General features: G+C 38.1%; 1 protein-coding gene across 2 annotated transcripts in view; it reads right to left on the reverse strand.

Annotated features, from left to right (window-relative positions):
• Window positions 1-23,495, reverse strand: part of erbb4b (erb-b2 receptor tyrosine kinase 4b) — a 301,643-nt gene that overhangs the window by 37,918 nt on the left and 240,230 nt on the right. For both annotated transcript variants that reach the window (XM_079619307.1, XM_079619306.1), the window contains 6 exons: window positions 20,819-20,973; window positions 19,573-19,617; window positions 11,263-11,395; window positions 9,121-9,243; window positions 6,626-6,724; window positions 4,415-4,600 (listed from right to left, as the gene is read on the reverse strand). In XM_079619307.1, coding sequence (XP_079475433.1) covers window positions 4,415-4,600; window positions 6,626-6,724; window positions 9,121-9,243; window positions 11,263-11,395; window positions 19,573-19,617; window positions 20,819-20,973 — 741 coding nt within the window. The remainder of the gene's footprint in view (window positions 1-4,414; window positions 4,601-6,625; window positions 6,725-9,120; window positions 9,244-11,262; window positions 11,396-19,572; window positions 19,618-20,818; window positions 20,974-23,495) is intronic.

The following is a 23,495-nucleotide window of genomic DNA, read 5'->3' on the forward strand; positions in this document are numbered from 1 at the left end:
TCTCTCTCCCTCTCTCACACACACGCACACACACACGCGCACACACACACACACGCACAAGCACAGACACACACATACAGACACAGATACGCACACGCACGCACATACACACACACACACACACACACACACACACACACACACACACACACACACACACACACACACACACACACACACACACACACACACACACACACGTAAGGAAGAGCAAATGCTGGTTTAGTGCACCTCTGGTCAATCTCATCTTATTGCATTATTCATTTATTAATCTACGTATTAAAATTCCTTTCATGCCTGATTATTTCATCAATAATCTATTGCATGAAGTGTGTTTCCCCCCCCTCAGACTGCTCAGACTGACAGACCCATTGGGCACAGAGGGACAAACCAATAGGCTTGTAATCTTCTAGAGCCCCTTTCACACAGAGATTCCGGAAAATACACGGATAAAGTGACCCGGGATTTGACCCGGGTTCGTTTGAAAATGGTTCATTCACACTGCCAGTGATTTGCCGGAATCAGAGAGCGCGTTCACACACAACCCGGGTATGTCCCGGATAGACGCGTGACGTTATGATGTGACGTATAAGGTACGCACGCTCGATCATTTTTTTTCGGATTCGGTCGTACACTAACGCATCACGTACCGTTCCACAAAGCTGGCGAACGATCTCAGCTTCGGCGCGGATTGCAAGGAGCTCTCGGGTCTCTGCTTCAGTCCAGTTTGCAGACATCTTTTCGTTCTTTCTTGTATCGATGACGAACACAAACTTTCTTCTAACAGAGTAACAGAGTGGCACGATAACTACCACATTGCGAAGGCTCGTGCATCATCACTACGACACACCCCTTACGGCATTTGTCCTGGCTTTTGTTCACACAGCGCGCGTTCCGGGTCTGAACACGGCAATGTTACTAGGTCCCCAACCCGGCATCGATCCCGGCATTAAACCCGGGTCGTGTTTGCGTTCACACAGAAGGCGTTCCGGCAATTTGCCGGCAATTTGCCGGGTTCAAAGTGCTGTGTGAATGGGGCTTAAGATACTTTGCCATGTTCTATCTCTCTGAATGGTACTTGTTAAAAAGCTTTTTCCGTTAAAAAAATGTTCTTCATGTCCTCTTTCACTCTTTTTTTTGTGGTACATTACAGTACCCTCTCCAGAAGAACAATCGCTTCCAGTGGTCATAACTCTGCAGGGCTCAACAATAAGGATGGCCTGCTGACCCGAGGTCAGTGTGAGAGAGATTCAGTCTAGCTGACAGAACGGACACATGGCCTTTAGAGTCAGGGCTGTGTTCTTACTGAAAAATTTACAATCATTGATTTTGTACATCCATTTTTTGTAATGCCTTACAAACTTAAATGTTTGGTCTTGAAACCATCAATAACACTGTTGTAATTTTTGTTTGGCAAAGAAAATAGATTCCACCAAAATACTTAAAAATCTTTTATTTAATTTCCGTGAAGGAAAAAAAAATATTTTAATTAACAATTATTTTTTGTAACAATTGTAACAATTATACAAACATAAATATTTGTAGAAAAAAAAATGCATTGCTAAAAATAAAAATGTACCATTCTTTTAGGGCCAGTGAAAATGTTTGCAGGGCAAGTACAAATGTGAACTACTTGCCTGACACTGAAGCTTGTACAATCTGTTCAATGACTGTCAGAATGGCTTGCATTATACGTATAAAGAAGATGGCACTAAGTGTCTTGTGCGCTGCAAGAAGAAGTACTTGAAGAATTGTCACAAGGACAATGGGCAATTCATCATTGTCTCCAAAAGCAACGGAGTCCGTTCTTGTTTTCATATACTGTATATAACTACACAACTATCTCTCAAACCTGATTGTCCTTTCTCTGTTTATTTGACGTTTTGTCTTTTCCTCTGGCATCATTAGAAGAAGCTCCTCATAGCCAGGTGGCCTAATACAGGCACGCACGCACACACACACATGTGTGTGAGTGTAAATGTCAGAGAAGCTGCATGAAGAGAGCATTGCAAAAACAGCACACTCTATGTCTGTAATAAGGTACTTGTAAATAATGCATATACCACGGTTTTGCTTCATCAATAATGCATGGACCACAACAAAACATAAGTAAAAACTGATTTTTTTTCTTCTCAAAATGAGTTGGTGTAATAGTAACGGGCCAACTTTGTGCAATGGATTCAAATAAAAGGTATGTAAAACAAACAGTTTCAGAGACACCAAAGCCCTGTTTCACTGATAATATTGAACCACATCCACAATCACCGCAGTTGTTTGCAATGGGGTTTAATATACTGTATATGTCCAAGGAATTGGCTAACTCAAAATATCTCTCTATATCTTTGTATAATGCATCGGTGAAAGGTTGGTTTATGGTATTATTTTGAAGCCAGTAATTTAACACTATGAGTATGTGAGGTGACATTTCTAAAGCCTTGGCTTGTTTTATATAGAAAAGAACAGGTCAGACACAGGTCAGTCTGATTTTACTCCCACGTTGTAGCCTACTCTTAGAAAGACTATCATAAGGTGAGCCTAATACATAAATAATAACCTCCGGTTGTATCACTTCAGGTTAACATTTCTCATAAGTATTATGCCTAAAATCTTTATTCTGCATGGCTGATTTGGAAAGCCTCTGAATTGGTCATGTGAGTACAGCAACCAAACACCTGAATACCAACTAGCCCTCTTAAACTATGATTTAAATGCATGAGATTCATTTAAACAGTTGAATCTGGCTTTTGTCTGTCCATCTGTACAATACAAAGCTAGACTCACACCAGCAGTGGCTAACATGGACATTCATTTCTATTGGTTATAATGTTTATTTGTATGCATTAGAGAATGTATGTATTATAAAAAATATGTTTTATTATTATATTTATTATTATTTTGTTTTCAGTAACCCTTTCTGCATGTTACATAGTTACCCAAGTAGGCGGTGACAAAGGGCTGACTGTTCGAGTGAGTCATGAATCATTCACAAACGTTTCTTTAAAAAAAAAAAAAAAAAAAAGATTAATTCAGGAACCAAACAAGCATATGAGTGAGTCATTGAATCATGAAAACTGCATTTTTAGCATGCTACTAGTATGATTTATTTGCGCCATGGCTTTGTTTGGAACCATTTCTGTTGACAGAGCAAAAGGAAACAAAGCAGCTGGCAATACTGAGTCTAAAATATATGCAAACTCTAAGGGGACATGGTGGTTGAAAAAAAAAAATAGATGGAAGGAAAAAAATAAAGCCAATGCTTTTGGGTTCTCTCACAAAAAGTTTTGTGTGGTTTGCGAGTGAATGCAATGTTTCTCGGGAGAATGCAAACATTTTGCGAGCGAACGCAAAGTTTCTCGGGGAAACGCAAAACATTTGCGAGAGAACGCAAAAAAAAAAAAAAAAACATTTTCTCCACCATGTCCCATAAGGGGCTCTGTAAAAATTTAAGATAGATAGATAGATAGATAGATAGATAGATAGATAGATAGATAGATAGATAGATAGATAGATAGATAGATAGATAGATAGATAGATAGATAGATAGATAGATAGATAGATAGATAGATTGTTTTTTAAATAACCAAATAAAATTCAGGCTGCAAACATCATTTCATGTTAACTTTAAAATAGTTTTAGCTAAAGTATATCAGTTCATACTGCAGTCACTGTATGTCATCTACCACCTGTGATGTAACTCCTGTGTAACCCGGTGCACTCGTATTCAAGATACCTTTTTTTCTTTTCCTTTTGAGAATATTTTGTAAACAATAATTCCTGAAATAGCTCTGTTACTGTTCTGCTTAAATCATTGTTTTAACCTCCCTCCCACACACACACACACAGCATTGATATACAGTTCTGCATCTCAGAGGTGTCAGAGGTTTTGTTTCGAGTGACAAAAAGCAAAGCTCACAGATACAACTATGAGCTCAGATCAGACAGAGCGTGCTGTACGCTGCTTATCTATCCCAGCAGCCTTTGAGGTGCTGCTGCTCTGAGATCATTCACATGCACTCCCAGTCTGGGAGACACCGAGAGGAGGAAATATGACCGCCATTGGTGTGGGAGGAAGATAAACAGTGGTACAGAGCAGTGGTACAGACAGCAGACGGGGTTGGAGGTCCAATATCAAAGAAATATGGCACAAAAAAAAAAAAAAAATCCCTTCATGACTGGGAGGAAGAGTGATTGAGTGAAGATCTGAACAGTGTTTTAATGTGACAAAATGTAAATTCAGAGAGCAGACAATAAAAAAAGTTCAAAAAAGTTATTTCTTTCCACTTTCCACATTATTACTTCTGAATAAAAACATGATTCCATATCAATGGCTACAGAAATATAAGATAAATAAGAGTGGTCTCAACTAATGTTGCATTTGAGTGGATCTCTAAATCTCTGGTTCAATCAGTCTTACCTTGGCGATCTGAACACACCAGTTGAGCAGTAACTGGGAGCCGATGTTGTCTTTGTGCTCGTGCACGTAGTCCAGCAGACAGCCGTGGGGCATGAGCTGAGTGACCAGCTGAATGGTTGGGCTCAGACACACACCCAGTAACCGCACCAAGTGAGGATGCTCCATGCTGGCCATGATCAGAGCCTCCTGGAGGGAAAACACAGCGACTCAGAGCACAGGAATCCATAATCGATCAATCACAATGAGTGGATTAAATGTCAGATTTTACAGCATGTAAGATAAATGTCTTCAACTGTTCTTTTATTACGTAAACACAGCTGGTTCTTTTAGCTTTTAGTATATATATAATTGTTTTTTTAATAAGTCTCTTCTGCTCAGCAAGGCTGCATTTATTTGATCCAAAATACAGTAAAAAAAAAAAAAAACTATATTATTGTGAAATATTATTACAGTTTAAAATAACGGTTTCTATTTGAATATATTTTAAAATGTAATTTATTCTTGTGGTTGGGAAATCATTACTCCAGACTTCAGGATCACATGATCCTTCAGAAATCATTCTATGCTGATTTGCTGCTCAAGAAACATTTATTCTTATTATCAATGTTGAAATGTTTCTTTGATGAATAGCAAGTTCAAAAGAGCAGCATCTGGAAGCATATGAAATATAAATCTTTTGTAACATTATAAATGTCTTTACTGTCACTTTTGATCAATTTAATATGTCCTTGCTAAATCTCACTGACCCCACACACTTTTAAACGGTAGTGTGCTTTATTGTTGCAGAGCTCATAAATGATCTGTTAAAAGATTACATATTCTGAAGCAAGATAAACAGTGTCAACCTTATTGGGCTACAAATATGTGAGACTGAATGGCAGTGTCTTATATTTGACAAATGAGAGCATTATTCAATTACAAAAAACAGAAGTGCATACATGTTACAAACAGCTTTAGCAAAGACGATTTAGTAAAGATTTGTTCTGAAGCACTTCTCATGCATGTTGAAACACACACCGATGACGTCCCACTGAGATTCAGAAGTGGGAATCCCATAGTTATAGTCTGCTGCAATGAGTGTAGTCTGCAAAATGAGTGTTGGATGTATTCGCTTTGTTTCATGACACTTGCGTAAGCTGGAGGATTTACAAGGCAGACTTATTACCCATAAATCACTAACACTGCACACCCGCATGCTGAAGATGAGCATCTACAAAATTTAACAAAATCTTTATGCTTGTCTATGTCAGTTACTGTGCTTCAGTACATCTAGTCAAAAATAAGAAACGAGTGAAGCGTCTTACTAAACGAGAACACATTTATGATCCAAATAGTTTATATCCAACATATTTAACCTGTGGTCCAAACAAAAGATGGCACAGAGTATAAAAGTATCAGGCACTAAGAAAATGCAGAACATAAAAAATACATAAAATTTCCACAAACAGCTGAGGGGATAATTCAGAAATAATATCCAAACCTCGGGCCATAAGGTTATATTACTGCAATAAAAGATACCTCAGCCATTAATATGATTTCAGGCCTTGGAGGGATCCTCTTACGTTTGTTTGAACATTGTGAAAAAAAAAAAAAATAGCGTGTAACACACATCCAACATCCACAAACACACACACAAACCCATTATCTGAGCACTACATAAAATGACACACTTGACAGTTATATAATGAGCATTCACACTCCTGCTATTCTCCAGCTGCTGAGATGATTGCGTGCCCGTCCAATCAACAGCGCAGGCCAGCGTATACACGTCTGAGCCGCCTTCACGCGCTTCTGTTGTTTAAGCGCAGTATGAGTGGATCCGTTCATCTACAAACCCCTAAGAATATGCTGAAAGTGAAATGCCCATTAACACTGATGAATTGTGGGAAATACCTTACGTGGGGGAGTCACGGAGAGGCCGCTTTAATGCGCGCACATATGCACAAATATCTTACTGAAGACAAACACATGCATTACTAACATGTAAAAGGACTGACTTCTGCACGCAAATAAGCAGAAATAACCTGTTTTAGATTGCACTTGACGTGTGTGTAAGGGCCTTTGGTACGTGTTTCATAGTCCTTGCATCATCTAAGAGGATGTTTCAAGGTTTACATGCATTTTTCCTTTTGAACTACTAAAGAGCTGAATATTCGCTTAGTGGAATTACACAAACTACAACCGCAAGCCTTGCAACAGAGTGACACTCACATCCATGAACTCTACGTTGGCTTTGGGGCCCGTCGCCTCGTTCAAGATCTTTATGGCCACGGGAATCTTCACAGTCTCACCCTCAGGAACCCAGATACCCTGAAATCACACAAAATTTATATTTCTTAGAGGGAATTGGGTGGAAATGCACTTTTTTTAACTGTATTTTTTTTAAATGTGAATGTTCATGCAAAACTAGCATGCGATAAAGTCTTCTGAGCTGTTCTTAACACACTGCTAAGGTGTTCTTGGTGGTTGTTAGGGTGTTTTAGTTGGTTGTTAGGTGGTTAAAAAGAGCCTACACTCAAATACCTCCTTCAAAGTAAGTATGACATTTCTTCAAAGTAAGTATGATATTTTCAGAGGCGGATAGAGTACACAGCTTCATTACTTGAGTAAAAGTACAGATACCCCTTGCTAAATTTTACTCAAGTACAAGTAAAAGTACTACAGTCAGATGTCTACTTAAGTAAAAGTACTGAAGTACTTGTTTTTAAAAGTACTTGAGTATCAAGAGTACAAGAGTACATTTTCTAAATATTGCATTACTACTGCCACAGTGCTTACATTTACAGACACGTCCAACATGGAGTTATGAAAAATGTTAATGTTAATACTTTGGAGAATGTAAAAGGAATTGAAAGTAAAATCAAGTCATTTTCATCTTTTTCATCATTTTCACCATGTTGCTTTATTTAACATTAAATAAAGGCAATACAAGGCAATAGCACAATGGCAACGCTCTGACAAACCTCTGCTAGAGTTTTAATGGATTTTTTGCACCCACATTTGAACCTGACTGTGTTAAACACACCGCATACTCAAGAACATCAAAACAAATGCTCAGTTTACATTAATGTGTAATATCAGAAAAGAAAATTCAGCTAACAATTGTGTGTACATGTGAGTTTCTCTGTTTTTCATCAATCAAATCAATAAACCTAAACCAGCAAAGAAGGCAATATAGCAATGTTCTGACACACCTCTGAACCTGAACCTGAAATCTGATTGCTGATAGGCTGTCCCAATCAGTGGCGCCTGCACAATGCAGTCACGTTTGAGAGGGAAACAACAAATTGAGGGTTTCTGAGATTTTTATTTTTTCCTTTTTTTTTTTTTTTTAGAAGTAACGGGTACTCAGTACTCACGGTTATGGATAGAAATGTAGTGGAGTAAAGAGTACAATATTTGCTTCTCAAATGTACTTGAGTAAAGTCATGAGTACTCCCCAAAAATGATACTCGAGTAAAGTACAGATCCCTCAAAATTGTACTTAAGTACTGTACTCAAGTAAATGTACTCCGTTACTGTCCGGCTCTGGATATTTTCATGAGTTTTGATCCCTTTTGATTTGAAGTGCACTACAGATCAAATGTTTGGGGTTGGTAACATATTTTAATGCTTTTGAAAGAGGTCTCTTAAGCTCACCAAAGCTCATTTATAGCATAGACCAATATAGTTAAAACAGTAGTATTGTGAAATATATATATATTTTTAAAACAATTCAGTAGCCATTACCGGTACTCTAATCTTCAGAAAACACTTAATATTTTTGTGGAAATTCTATTATAAATAGAAAGTTCAAAAGGACAGCATATATTTTATTTTTTTATATCGATGTAAATGTTGATATATTTTTGCTGAATACAATTATTTAAAAAACATACTGACCCTAAACTTTTGAACACTAGTGTATCTTTCATGTTTATAGCACTGTATGGGGAAAAGTTCTGCACAAAAAAAATTAAATAAAATAAAAACAAATCAATATTTAGTGTTAAATAGATAGTTCACACCACAATTTTAATTTTGTTATTAATTATGCACCTTCATGTTATTCCAAACCCGTAAAAACTTCCGGTCATCTTCGGAACACAAGTGAAGATATTTTTGATGAAATCTGAGAGCTTTCTGTCCCTCCATTGACATCTATGCAATGCAACTACCACTTTAACACTTAAAAAGTTATAAAAGCCTAATACAATAATAGAATAAAAGCCTAAATTCAAACAGTAGATCGTTGGCGCTTGCAATGCCATGGTCATGGGTTTGATTCCCAGGGAAAGCAAGAACTGATAAGAATGTAAATGTGTACCTTGAAATGCAATGTAAGTCGCTTTGGATGAAAGCGTCTGCCAAATGCATAAATGTAAGTGTAAAATCGCTCAATTCATATGGATTAGTTTTACAATCTCTTTATGAACTTTTTGAAGTGCAAAATGTCAGTTGCGTAGCTGTCAATGGAGGAACAGAAAGCTCTCAGATTTCCTTAAAAAGATCTTCATTTGTGTTCCGAAGATGAACGAAGGTCTTACGGGTTTGAAACGAGATGAGGGTGAGTAATTAATTATATAATTTTTGGGTGAACTATCCCTTTCAGAGTTTTGATAACCACCCAGCAAATGCAATAGTTACAATAATGCTTTCCTTATCAAAATGTACGGGCTGCACAGATCTTTCTTCAGTTCCCTCTCTCTCCTCTTTGATGTCATTACCTTGTAGACGGTGCCAAAGGCCCCGGCTCCCAGAATCTTCACCCGTTTCAGCTCAGTCTCTTTCAGAATGCGCAGTTGGGCCTGGTTTGGGGCCGCACCGCTGGGCGTCAGAGGCTCCACCAACTGAGAAACACAAAGCAACGGACGGAAGATGCTGTCAGTGACGCTAAAATCAATCTGGACAATCAATGAACATTTGGCAATAACTCAAATAAATCGAATAGCCCAGACAATAGTGTATGAATTCCTTGTAATTTATTTAGTCTTTCTGTGCCATTATGTGGCGCATATAAGAGTTTGGGAGTTCAATCAATGCATAAAAACCCCTGGTGATAAAGGAACTATTGAAATGCGATGAGAGAGAGAGGGACAGAGATAAGAGGAAAAAGCAAAGAGAGAAGATACAGGAAAGAAAGACAGAAATGGAGAAGGTTAACCTGATAAAAATATGAAGGGAGAAAGTGTGTAGGAGAGATTGGGAAGCGTAAGAGAAAATGAGAGATAGAGAGAGAGAGCGTAAATCAGCCGTTCTATCGACCCTTTGCGGCGTCCCCCGGCTCATCACAGCGCCTGATTAAAAAACAATAGCACTTCTTCATTTAAATGGAATTGTAAATCAGGAGCCAGAACACAGAAGGCGGAGGAGAGCCAGGGGAGAGGACGAGCTGTGATCCAGGGAGCTGTCCGCTACAAGCGGTGCTGAAACACAGATCAGCTGTCCATGGTGCTGAAAAACACAAGTGGCATTGTGCTACACCAACTTAATATGAATTTATAGTGATAGGAACACCCTATTCCGGTGAAAATTGAGATATGGGAACGTTCAAGACCATTTGTATTATTGGCATACATGATGTCCATTTTCACAAATACTTGCTTTCTTATTTGGCATGCGTGGGCCAGCTCTAGATTATTCTATGGAGTATCTGAGCAGAGCATTATACTCTCCGTTCAAAGCCTGAGGCCATAAGGATATATGTACGCATGAAGACGAGAGGTCAGAACCTTCGGGCACAGAAACGCGAGATCCTTGCGCAACCTGCACTATTATGAACCCTCCACCCACACTGTGATATGAAAAATAAACAACAATATTAAGAGGATGGATAGAAGGAGATTGAGTAAATGAAAAGGAAGGACAGAAACAGTAAGCATTAAGAGGAAAAATAAGCCATAAGTGAGGCCAACATCCCACCAGCAAGGACACGACTTCTCATTAATGTTCAATTAGTTAACACATATAATCTCTTTAAAAAGAGGTGCAAAGAGAGGCTAATATCCTCAGCATTGGAATAATTCATTTTGACTGTTCATGAGGTTTACATAGTAATCAAAACAGATTGAGTTAGGTACTTTTAACTGTCTTTAGAACTTTTATAAAGTTGAACTATGTTTTGGTTATAGAAATCTTAATTAACTTAATTAACCATGAAAAAGCTACAAAATAGGGCCTACGAGAGAATGATTTAATATCAATAAATGGTAAGTAAAAGGGAGTGATTAACCTTCATAAATTGTGGATGAACAAACTCAGGAGGCCAAACTACATAATGTATATGCTCTTTTCTATTTTCTATAAAATTTACACTGAGGTTTGCTATTCTTGAAACTCTGTTACCAAATCAAATTTTTTTTGCTCATATGTGATTATTTTTGTCATGACAGTGTCATGCGGCACAAACCACATGGTATCTGATCTTTTCGATTCTGATTTGTGCCACTTCCATATGTGGTCCTAAATCTGATACAGGTCAGATGTTTTGTAATGTGACCTCAGTCTGAACAGTCATATCAGAATTCATGTGACCTTTACTGTACGTCACTCAGAGCAACATTCGTCACAATACTGCACTCATGAGAGTCACTCCAAAGATTTTACTTACCCAAAGTTATCAAGACAGTTGCGAATGGTAGTCAGTGGAAAGACAGTGATGTGTCAGAACTTAAAATTATTACAGTGACAGCTGTACAAGCAAGATACAAGCAAAACATGAGGGTCATATCATAAATGTTTAAAAACTCTGCTCTCTTTTATTCGCACCCTGGTCTTTGTTTTTTTTTTATTATTGCCTGTGCATAAATCGTTTTTCGTAAAAAAAAAAAAAAAAGAAAGAAAGAGAAAAAAGATGGACTGTGTCTAACCTCAGTCTCCAAGAAGCGTCTCAAGGCTCTCTTCTTCTTGATGCTCTTCCTTCTGACTGATATGGCAACACTCAGACCCACAATGATCACCACAAACAATCCCCCAATAATCCCAGCCGCAATGAGGGGAGTCCTGAGGGAAACATGGGAGAGAAAATAAACATTAGCCATAAGCAATAACAATAAACTACTAGGTAATTGGTCCCATATCACATAATAAACCTGAGCTTATCAACTGGTTCTGCTTCATGACTAAGATATTTCAACATCGGATATCATTAAAATGAAACATTGAAATGTAAGAATAAATACAGTTTTTGGAAAACTCAACAGACTTATATTTATAGTTGAGAACCGCTGACACATACTACAGAAGAACAAAAGAGCTGTACAGATCAGTAGAGAACCCCATCAGAGGAGCGGGCTGAGAGTTGCCAACATCCCATAAATGAGAAGGAACATGAACAAAGCCTCACTTTGAAAGAAAGAAATGAGATATTTGGTTGGATGTATCTACAAAAAACCTTTCCAACTGCAGTCATCTTGCATCAGTCTTCTCTGGGCTGTACTTTGAGGTTTCAGTTTGAATCTCCGTCTGAAAATGTTCCCTTAGCATTAATGAAAGGCCTAATTCAGTTAGCATGGAAGAAGGCAGCACTAAATCAGGACTGACTGCATACAATACACAGCACATGCTGTCCTATCACAGGTCTTTCATTAAGATCCAACTCTTCAGACTGACAATCTTACCATGTAATTGTCTCTGCACTTTTTGTCACCAGTATTTCTAAAAGCACATGGATATAAAGTAGACTCGCCGTTTGGGGAGTATCATGACGGACCCAAGTATAAAGTCTTCTTTTTAGTTCTTCTGGGGAAAAATATTCGAGCATATAAGCTGCGTACACACAGGATGTGCTCATGTTCCAACTTTGCTGTTTTATAATTGTTGGATGGATATCTTTGGAATTTTACATCTCAAAGTTGCCATTTGTTTTTGTATCTTGTAGAATTAACATTGCATTAAGAAACCATATTACGTTCAAAGTAGCTAGATTTTATGGAATGAACATCAATGTGTTGAAGGACTAATCAGAAAAACAAATAAAAAAAAGTAATTGACCCAATTCTTTTTTTTAAAACTGTTTACAGTGTCTTGTGCTGGTGATTTCTCAGGAAACTTATTTCAGTGATTTCTGACAGGCTGTAGAAAAATGTTTTTGGTTATTCAATAAAACAAATTGTTTACAGCAAATTGAATATCTTAAAGGAATAGTTCAACCAAGAATGAAAATTTGGTCATTCATTTCTCACCCTCATTTCTCACCGTCGTTCATCTTCGGAAAAAAACACAAATAAAGATCTACGCAACTGACACTTCTGCCTTCAAAAAGTTTATGAAGACATCGTAAAATTAGTCCCAAAGACACGATTTCTTTATATAATGAACAACAGAATGTAGGCTTTTATTTACATATAAACAATCATCAACTCACACATCAGTTGTGGTAAACGGAGGCTAAAGCATGTTCAGCTTCCGCAAGAACCAATGAGGTTCACTCTAGTGTGTTACACAGCACGTTTGATCTTCCACAAGAACCAATGAGGTTCATTCTCGTGTGTTACACAGCACATTTGATCTTACGCAAGAACCAATGAGGTTCACTCTAGTGTGTTACACAGCACGTTTGATCTTCCACAAGAACCAATGAGGTTCATTCTCGTGTGTTACGCAGCACGTTTGATCTTCCGCAAGAACCAATGAGGTTCACTCTAGTGTGTTACACAGCACGTTTGATCTTCCACAAGAACCAATGAGGTTCATTCTCGTGTGTTACACAGCACGTTTGATCTTCCACAAGAACCAATGAGGTTCATTCTCGTGTGTTACGCAGCACGTTTGATCTTCCACAAGAACCAATGAGGTTCATTCTTGTGTGTTACGCAGCACGTTTGATCTTCCACAAGAACCAATGAGGTTCATTCTTGTGTGTTACGCAGCACGTTTGATCTTCCACAAGAACCAATGAGGTTCATTCTCGTGTGTTACGCAGCACGTTTGATCTTCCACAAGAACCAATGAGGTTCATTCTTGTGTGTTACGCAGCACGTTTGATCTTCCACAAGAACCAATGAGGTTCATTCTCGTGTGTTACACAGCACGTTTGATCTTCCACAAGAACCAATGAGGTTCACTCTAGTGTGTTACACAGCACGTTTGATCTTCCGCAAGAACCAATGAGGTTCATTCTTGTGTTACACAGCACGTTTGATCTTCCGCAAGAACCAATGAGGTTCATTCTTGTGTTACACAGCACGTTTGAGCTTCCACAAGAATCAATGAGGTTCATTCTAGTGTGTTACGCATCACGTTTGATCTTCCGCAAGAACCAATGAGGTTCATTCTCGTGTGTTACGCAGCACGTTTGATCTTCCACAAGAACCAATGAGGTTCATTCTCGTGTGTTACGCAGCACGTTTGATCTTCCACAAGAACCAATGAGGTTCATTCTCGTGTGTTACGCAGCACGTTTGATCTTCCACAAGAACCAATGAGGTTCATTCTCGTGTGTTACGCAGCACGTTTGATCTTCCGCAAGAACCAATAAGGTTCATTCTCGTGTGTTACGCAGCACGTTTGATCTTCCGCAAGAACCAATGAGGTTCATTCTCGTGTGTTACGCAGCACGTTTGATCTTCCACAAGAACCAATGAGGTTCATTCTCGTGTGTTACGCAGCACGTTTGATCTTCCGCAAGAACCAATGAGGTTCATTCTCGTGTGTTACGCAGCACGTTTGATCTTCCGCAAGAACCAATGAGGTTCATTCTTGTGTTACACAGCACGTTTGAGCTTCCACAAGAACCAATGAGGTTCATTCTTGTGTTACACAGCACGTTTGAGCTTCCACAAGAATCAATGAGGTTCATTCTAGTGTGTTACGCATCACGTTTGATCTTCCGCAAGAACCAATGAGGTTCATTCTCGTGTGTTACGCAGCACGTTTGATCTTCCACAAGAACCAATGAGGTTCATTCTCGTGTGTTACGCAGCACGTTTGATCTTCCACAAGAACCAATGAGGTTCATTCTCGTGTGTTACGCAGCACGTTTGATCTTCCGCAAGAACCAATAAGGTTCATTCTCGTGTGTTACGCAGCACGTTTGATCTTCCGCAAGAACCAATGAGGTTCATTCTCGTGTGTTACGCAGCACGTTTGATCTTCCGCAAGAACCAATGAGGTTCATTCTTGTGTGTTACGCAGCACGTTTGATCTTCCACAAGAACCAATGAGGTTCATTCTCTTGTGTTACGCAGCACGTTTGATCTTCCGCAAGAACCAATGAGGTTCATTCTCGTGTGTTACGCAGCACGTTTGATCTTCCGCAAGAACCAATGAGGTTCATTCTTGTGTTACACAGCACGTTTGATCTTCCGCAAGAACCAATGAGGTTCGTTATCGCGCATCAAGCAGATTTGGTGGAGCTTCTGTTTAAGTTTGCTGATCAATTTACAAATAAAGTAAATCTGTTCATCATATAAAGCGTCTCTTCAGAAAATTTGGACTAAACCGATCAAGTCAAAGTGTCAGTTGCATAGCTGTCAATGGAGGGACAGAAAGCTCTCAGATTTCATCAACAAATATATTTATTTGTGTTCCGAAGATGAATGAAGGTTTTATAGACTTGGAACAACGGTGAGTAATTAATGAAAGAATTTTCATTCTTGGGTGAACTATCCCTTTAAGATATTACATTTGATGTAAGCAATTTGTTTTATTGAATAAAAAAAAAAATCTTAGCAATTAATGACAGAATTTTCATTTTTGGGTAAACTATCCCTTTAATTACGGTGGACTGGAACAAATCATGTGTTAAAAATGGATATTGAGATCCTTGTGTTTTTTTTCTTCTATTCCGTTAAACTCGTCCAGTTGCTCCCTACGTGTACATCTCAGTACGGAAGGCGGTTGTGTTTGGTCTTCCCTCCTGTGTAAACTTGGAACTGTAAGTTTGTGAAATGGAAATGAATTCCCACTCAGTGAGGCGGGGACAGTGAAGCATTGCCCAGGCATGATGAGCGATAGACTGCTAGATTATCTATGGGCGAGATGAGAATCTCTTCCGTTAATTTGATATTGATCTGCAGTCAGAATACAAAGCTTATGAGCCACGGAGACCATACCCGAGTGCATACCATCACCCACCGAAGCCTGTGTGAGTGTATAGATCCCACATGCGTAAGCGAGCTTCTTTCGCACTGACAATGAGCAGCCAATTATGTTGATGCTGCATTGCTGTCAGCACGCACTGTGCCACTGCCGTATATTGCAGGGGAAGGAGGACAGGATGTCTGACATCTTGTTTTATGTAACCTGCCATGTCTTTTCCAATTGTGCAAGAGAGACTCTGGAGAGAAACGATTTTTGGAGGTACGGCGGTGATTCTGATGCCCTAGGCAAGATAAGACATGACCAACCCATTCAGTATTACTTATATTGAAACTATAATGCGATAGTATTACATACACATATTAGCTAGAAAAAAAGAAGAAAAAAAACATATATTACATAACTAATCTAATATAAACTTTTTATTTAATATCTAGACTTCCATTCAAAAGTTTGAGGTCAGTAAGATTGTTTTTTTTATACACATATATAATATACAGATAAATATACTAATGGCATTGAATAGTTACTCATGCTTTTCGTTGTGTAAAACATCCTCTTTACCTGACTCTGCAGGGTGTTGTGAGTGTTGACTATCACCTGCCTCTCATCTTGTTCACACTAGAGATGTACAACTCTCTCCTGAGCATGTTTGGTCTCCAAGGATAGCAATGTGTTTTATCAGGATTACTCCCTCCAGCCTTTACTCTGATAGTCTGTCCAAACAACAAGTATACACCCCTGCACTATAATACACTATTAGGACAGGACAGAACCATAGATATACTATATGTGTGTGCGAGAGAAATAGTCGAGAGCGAATAGTCTTGATATAAGTCCTGGTCCACACTACAGCTCATTCTGGCCAACAACAAAAAAACCATCTCTGGAAGTGTTCAGTGAAGAACCTCTGAACAAGACTTCATATCTCAGTTGATATAAACCTGTGCTCCCTGACTCTAAAATATTATCCAAAAAGAGCCAATCAGATTGCATCTTGTGAGAAGCTTTTGCCCGAGTAGATACACATCAAGCAGTCCGTGGTTGTGATGTGTGAGGTCGAGACAAACGATTTCTAGCTTTGGCTTCCCTCCCCTGCCAGAACTGTGTATAACACTATAGTGGATATGAAACAGCAAACACATTTGCTCTGAGCAGTTAATGGTATTTTGTTCCAGCTTTCCCATGAGAACAAAAGAAAGTGATATCAATTTATCAAATATGCCATAAATCAAACACACACACACACGCACACACGCACGCACACACACACGCACACACACACACACATACACACACACACACACACACACACACACACACACACACACACACACACACACACACACACACACACACACACACACACACACACACACAACCTCACAGCAGCACATTAATCACAGAACTGTGGCCTGGTCATTATATAACTTTTTTTTTCCCACCGTGCATTTCAGGGCTCCAAACTGCGACTAAAATGGTCGCATTTGCGACCAAATATATTTATTTGCGAGTGAAATTTCTGCCAAGGTCGCCATTGGCGACAATACAAATTTACTCCCTTTGATTGTAAAATCTGCATCATACATGCATGTTTTATAACCAGTAGCCTATCGCTTCATTTGTTTTGTTAACGTCATGAAATGAGACGCTTTGTGTGAACTGAGTGAAAGCGCCAAAATATGAGCGGGTAAAGCGAATGTCACCTTTCGCGTCAGAAAAAAAAAATGTCAAAGCGAAAAATATTGGACTTCTTCAAGCAATCCTCATCTCTGTCAATCACCAGCACGCATGACACACCTCTGCTAACAAAAAATATGCGATATTTTAAATGCGTCATTCTGTTCATAGAACGCTCCATATGAAAGTTTTTTTTTTTTTTTTTGCAATGCCAATCTAGCGCTGACTCCATGACGAGCCAATAATCAGAGTTGTTCCCTGCACCGCACAGCTTAGTTTCTAGATGTAGAAACTAAAATGTTTTGCCGGACTGGACAAAAGCGAAGCGAACTGGACGAGATGAGACAGAGTGTGTCTGTGCGCGAGCAATAGTGCGCGAGAGAGACCGATAAGGGTGTCTGCGCGCGAGAGACTTCAAATAACAAGAGACCTTTCAAATAACAACTACAGAATTTTATTAACTGACATCGGGATCCCGCTTACATGGCTACCTTCCAAATAAATCAATAATTTGACACAAAATATTGATTTAAAAACGATTGTATTGCTTCCGTGTCCATGACAACGCTCTGTTTTTCATGGCAACTGTGTCTTATCAAGAAATAACATACTGCATTCTACATTAGAATTTAACCAAGCCATGTAATAATAGGTAATAATAATAATAACAGAAGATAATATCTCTAGTCTATCCTAATAATGATTATAAATACAATGTATATAAAATATAAATACAATTTAAAATATTAATAAATTATTTATTTTTATTTATTCTGGAGAAGCACTGAATTTTGGTGAATAAGAGGACCCATTTTATTTTGATACACATTAGCAGGAGATGTAGCACAATATGAATGTAAAAAGCAGTTATAATTAGCCTATGTGACAAATCAACAAATAATTTTGGCCAAAATCGTGCAGCCCTACTGAGGTATGATCACGAGACACAAAAATTTTTTTGTGACTTTTGTTCAAGAGCGGGCAAAGAAATAGCGGGGAAAACGGAGTTCATTACAGGAACTAACCATTTCAAAAAAGAGACTGTGAGAAAACACAGGGACAGTAACAAGCATAAAAATGCACGCGATCACATAGGCTAATCGCGAAGAATGCTCCACAGACTGCACCGTTAGCACGTGCAGTTTCTCGTGCATGCGAGCTGCGGGAATTTATTATTTATTATATAAAAAAAAAATTTGGACTGTATATAGTTCATAAGTCGGAAGTGACATTCAGTTCCCAAATAAGCTTCAGTTCCCAGAACATTCACAAGATGAAAATGCTGAAACTGTAAGAAGAGGAGAGACATGCACACAACAGGGTGACTAAAAGTAAATGCATTATTATGTGGCTCTTAAAAAAATTATTTGGCGCCTGTTTTTTCCCCCTATAGGAGCCAATGGCTCCTTACTTGATTTTTTTGTTTGGAGCCCTGCATTTTGTGTTAAAGCAGAGCTCTGTCTTCAAAGTCAGCTGGCACTTAAACAATGAACAGTGTGTGTGTGTGTGTTAATGATGTCATCAACACAGGAATTAGGCCAATCAGATGCAGCTGGGTTTGACAAACCTATAGCCACTGAAGGATGGATTTGAATGTATAGTGAGAAACCACTATTGAAAATACCTCTATTTTGCAAGCTTTGTTCATTAAATATAACATTTCATTAACAATTATACTACAGCATAACTATTTCAGTGAAAACTTCATGTGATCAAAGTCACACATTTGCTTATTTAAATATTAACCAAGAAATTAAAATAAAAAAACGTAATAAATATACAAATAATATTTCTTCATTCGACAGTGCTTACATTTTTTTTTACTTAATTATTTATATTATATTATTTGTTCATTACAAAAAAAAATATTCAGAGATTTTCAATGTAGTCAATGTTGCGCTTGTGTGTGTGTAGAACTGTCTATAGAACTGTGTGGTGTAAAGGATCTCCAGTCACAGTGATTTTCTATTGATGCCAGCCAGTGTGACTAGAATCAACTGTTGGACATTGGGCAGAAAACCAAAATAGATACCATGAATAAATGATGGCTTAAGGGAGGACGAGAACCTGGTGCCAAAATTCTGACCTTGCAAACCTACTGACAGTGGAAGTCACTGGGTTTTGAAGAAAGAGCAACAGGACATCATTTATTTTACAGAGATTTAGACTTAAAGTACAATGATATTATATATATATATATATATATATATATATATATATATATATATATATATATATATATATATATATATATATATATATATTATACATCAATTCATTATATGTCTAAATTATTATACATAAAGAAATAAAAATAAATAAAAATAAAATCTGAGCAATGTGTGACACTAGTTCAAGTCCTGGCTCAAGGTACTGCCGCCTCTTCTCTCCCATTGTTTTCTGCCCATTAAAGGTGAAAAAGCCCAATATATATAAATATAAATATAAAATGAGTGTACCTGTCCATCATGCCAATGCAGTCTTGCAGACGAGGCCCTGTGCATCTGAAACAATAAATAAAGAATACAAATGAACAAATAAGAAAACACACACACACACACACACACACACACACACACACACACACACACACACACACACACACACACACACACACACACACACACACACACACACACACACACACACACACACACACACACACACAATATGTAAAGTTTTCTAAGTATTTTACAATTATTCAATTATTTATTATAATAATTTATTAATATTTAACTATTTAAATGTTTACCCTGCACCAATAAAACATTGCATAGCAATAAAAATGCCGCATTTATAAATTGTGCATTTCTGCATTTTATTAATTCAGAACAATATTCCATGCAAGGTATTCATTGAAAAAGACAGTTTGAAACGAGTCATAATTATATTTATGCTACTGAAGTTCAAATCAGAAATGCTGTTAAGATCAAAGATCTCTGTCTAAACATTCAGATGCTTACAAGACTAGGAAAGATTGTAATTAAGAGTGTAATCTAATAACAATGAAATGAAAACATTCAAATCATCTCAAAACTGCTTAATTGTATATTGTCACTCACAATTCATCAAATCTATTAGTGCTAGACCTATTTTCAAGACACTGCCTCTCCTGTCGTTTTCTTGACGTCTAAATTCCTGCCCTTCCACGCTGATGCTCACAGCCCTGTCGTTTTGTCAGCTAACAGCTAACGTCACTAATCGTCCCTGGCTAACAGCGATCCCAGATCAGACAGTCAGCGGATGAAGGCTTCCAAGTGACACAGGAGGAAGAAAAGTGAATCCATGACTCAGCGTGAAGATTCCTTGAGCAGATAATGGTTTTCTGCAGGAAATTTGAGCCATCTCTCGTGTAACCCCAAGGGCCTGAGGTTAAGTTGCAGGTGCCCAGTCGGATAAATTCAGAGAGTGTGATGGTTATCATTTAGGGCTAAAGTTAGATGGCAGAGACGCAGCAAGGGCAAACTCCTTCCTCTAAAATTAATGATGCTTTATGCACAGCCAGCTCCGAGGACACAAGAGCTCTAAAAAGGGTCAGTGCATTGACAAATAGGCTCTCTGAAGTTCCTGAGGCTAGAACTGACGTGGCAAACAAGCACAGGAAGTAGTTGGACCGCTACAGATATATTTCCCCCCTCCACACACACACACACACACACACACACACATTCACAAATTGAAAACATTTAACAAACACGTCCATACCCCTGGGTGCAGTTGACATGACAGGGGTGACACTCATTGTTGGCCTCCGCATATTTGAAGATGAAGCTGTTTGCTCCCTGTAGGCCATCAGGGCATTTCTCCACACAGTTGGGTCCGTCTTTAAAGTGAAGACATTTAACACAGTGATCAGGACCCTGCAAGAGAGAGAAAGAAAGTGAAGGAAAGAGACATAAAATACCAGCAACTATGGATAATAACCATCCCTCACCACCAACACACTGACCATAACAATCAGCCGGCACAGGATTTATGGCAGTAATATGGAGAGAGGAGGCCGGAGAGGGGGAATTGTTAGCTTGAGTATCAATATGAGCACCCTTAGAGTCATCCGAACACCTCATCAACCAGAAAGACAAACAACACTTTGCGAACAATAGGAAGAGATGCCCTGTATTGTTCTATTAAGGGTGGAAAATGCACGCTGCGCCTACGTGACCTTGAGGAACATCTGTATGCGAGTGTATCTGTCTGAGCTCATTGAGACCGAGGCTGATGCGCTTCTTTATGAGTGAACCTCTTGTGAGAGATGAATAAATGCCTTGCAGCAATTACAGCTGCTCTTCATTTCACGCCATAAACCGCCTCTGATGCAATAAAGCAGCAGACGGCACCCAGACGCGGCCGTGGGAGCCAGGCAGCACGCAACACACACAGCTTCAGGACCGTAAACATGCAGTTTTACACCTATATTAAAAGGGGGACACTACAGTTCAGGTTTTTCCCCCAATTATTAATACTTATAATCTGCAAAGATGTGACAGTAAAGACATTTAAAATGTTAGAAAATATGTCTATTTCAAATAAATGCTGTTCTAACTTAATATTCCACAAAAATATCAACATTTCAACATTGATAATGATAAAAAAATAAAAACTCTTGAGCACCAAATCAGCATAGAATGATATCTGAAGCATCATGTGACCTTAATAATACTGGACTCCTTTGACTTTCACTATATATATATATATATATATATATATATATATATATATATATATATATATATATATATATATATATAAAAAAAGATGTTTTACAAAATACTGTATATTATTTTGGGTTCCACAGAAGAAAAAGTTTACTGGTTTGGAATAACATAATAAGAATGATGGTGACAGAAGTTTCATTTTTGGGTGAACCTCTTCTATTGCTATGCGGCATAATGCTTAAAACTAAATAAATAAATGAACATTCAACCACAACTACATGACTAGCATGCTGCTCTATTCAGCATTGCATTATTAATTTAATATATTTATAAATCTATTACATTTATTTTACCTTCAAGTCTTATCAAAATGGTCATGGCTTTGAGATAAGCGTGCATGAACGTCACCAGAATGTCATAATTACCAGTGGGGAATCTCTGGATATTCATTGAGTTTGGGGGCATGTTAATTAAAGAATCCTGGCGGAAGTAAATTAGTATTGTTTCTGATTAAGTTTTAATTGCGAATGTTGACTGTACAATTTAGTTTGCATGCATTGTAGGCTGCTATAAAGCTTACCAAATGCCTCCTCATTTAGCTGGTTTACTCATCATTTTGTTATATAGCTCTGCAAAAAGCTTACTGTCTTTCTTGGTAAGTAAAAAAGAGAGAAAGAAATATGATGGCCCAGCAAGTCAATTTTATTCCGCCATTGGGCCTGCCAAAATCGTGCGTAGCATAGCATAGCAAAGAGATAAAGGTGTCTGTAAAACTCCTCCAAGGCTAGGTTACATAGAAAGCATCATCACTTTTTCAGTTAATTGTGCTGCTTCTCCAGACACCTGCTGCACACACATCTCCATTTCCTCTCCACACACAAAACACTGTTTGTTAGTGTTGTTTAATTATGCCTTTGTGAAGCAGATGTTGCTGATTGCTTCACAGGTACTGTAGGTTAGACCACTCAGCAGTTAATCTGCACTAATAACAACAAACATTTTAACAGCTTAGCAAGCCTTGCATCACCTCAGAGGCTTATGGGTGTGTAAAGTCCTTATTGGAGAAAGTCAGATTGGAATTACTTGGTGATCGCTTTAGTGTCTCTGTTATTTGCATATTATCTCCAATGGTCTATTTTAGGAATGTGAAGTTTTTCAACTGGATGTTACTATTATTATAATTCGCATAATATTCCAATTACTGTACTAAAATTACAGCATAAAATCCCATTACATAAAATCCCATTACTGTTTTTTTACCACATATAATGACTTTTATTGAAAATAAATAGCAGTGCAACAAATATCTTTGAATAAATGTTTTTTTTAGATTACATATGACAAGGGTTACAAGGAGATTTGCTTAGCTGTCAATCATTTTACACTGCAAAATGCCTTCATTCTTTATAACAATTACTAACATGTAGACATACTCACATTGACATGGCACATTGACTGAACTACTTCAGAGATGAACAGATAACAGGCTTTGATCAGGCAAAAATCACATGAAAGAGGAATATTTATCATCTATATTTCCAGGCACAGGTAAAAAAAAAAAAAAAGTCAGGGCACGCACTCAGTTTTAGAGTTTTTTTTTCTGTCTGTGTTTGTGCTGGTATGAGTCTCGGAGGGCTCATGATCGCGTCATTTGCGAGACCTTTCTGTTTGACTCATGCAGACAACAGCCCGAGGCCTATGAGCTTTAGAGACGGATCGGCTAAATC

The sequence above is a fragment of the Phoxinus phoxinus genome, assembly GCF_949152265.1.
Source record: "Phoxinus phoxinus genome assembly, chromosome: 7".
Classification (NCBI taxonomy): Eukaryota; Metazoa; Chordata; class Actinopteri; order Cypriniformes; family Leuciscidae; genus Phoxinus; species Phoxinus phoxinus.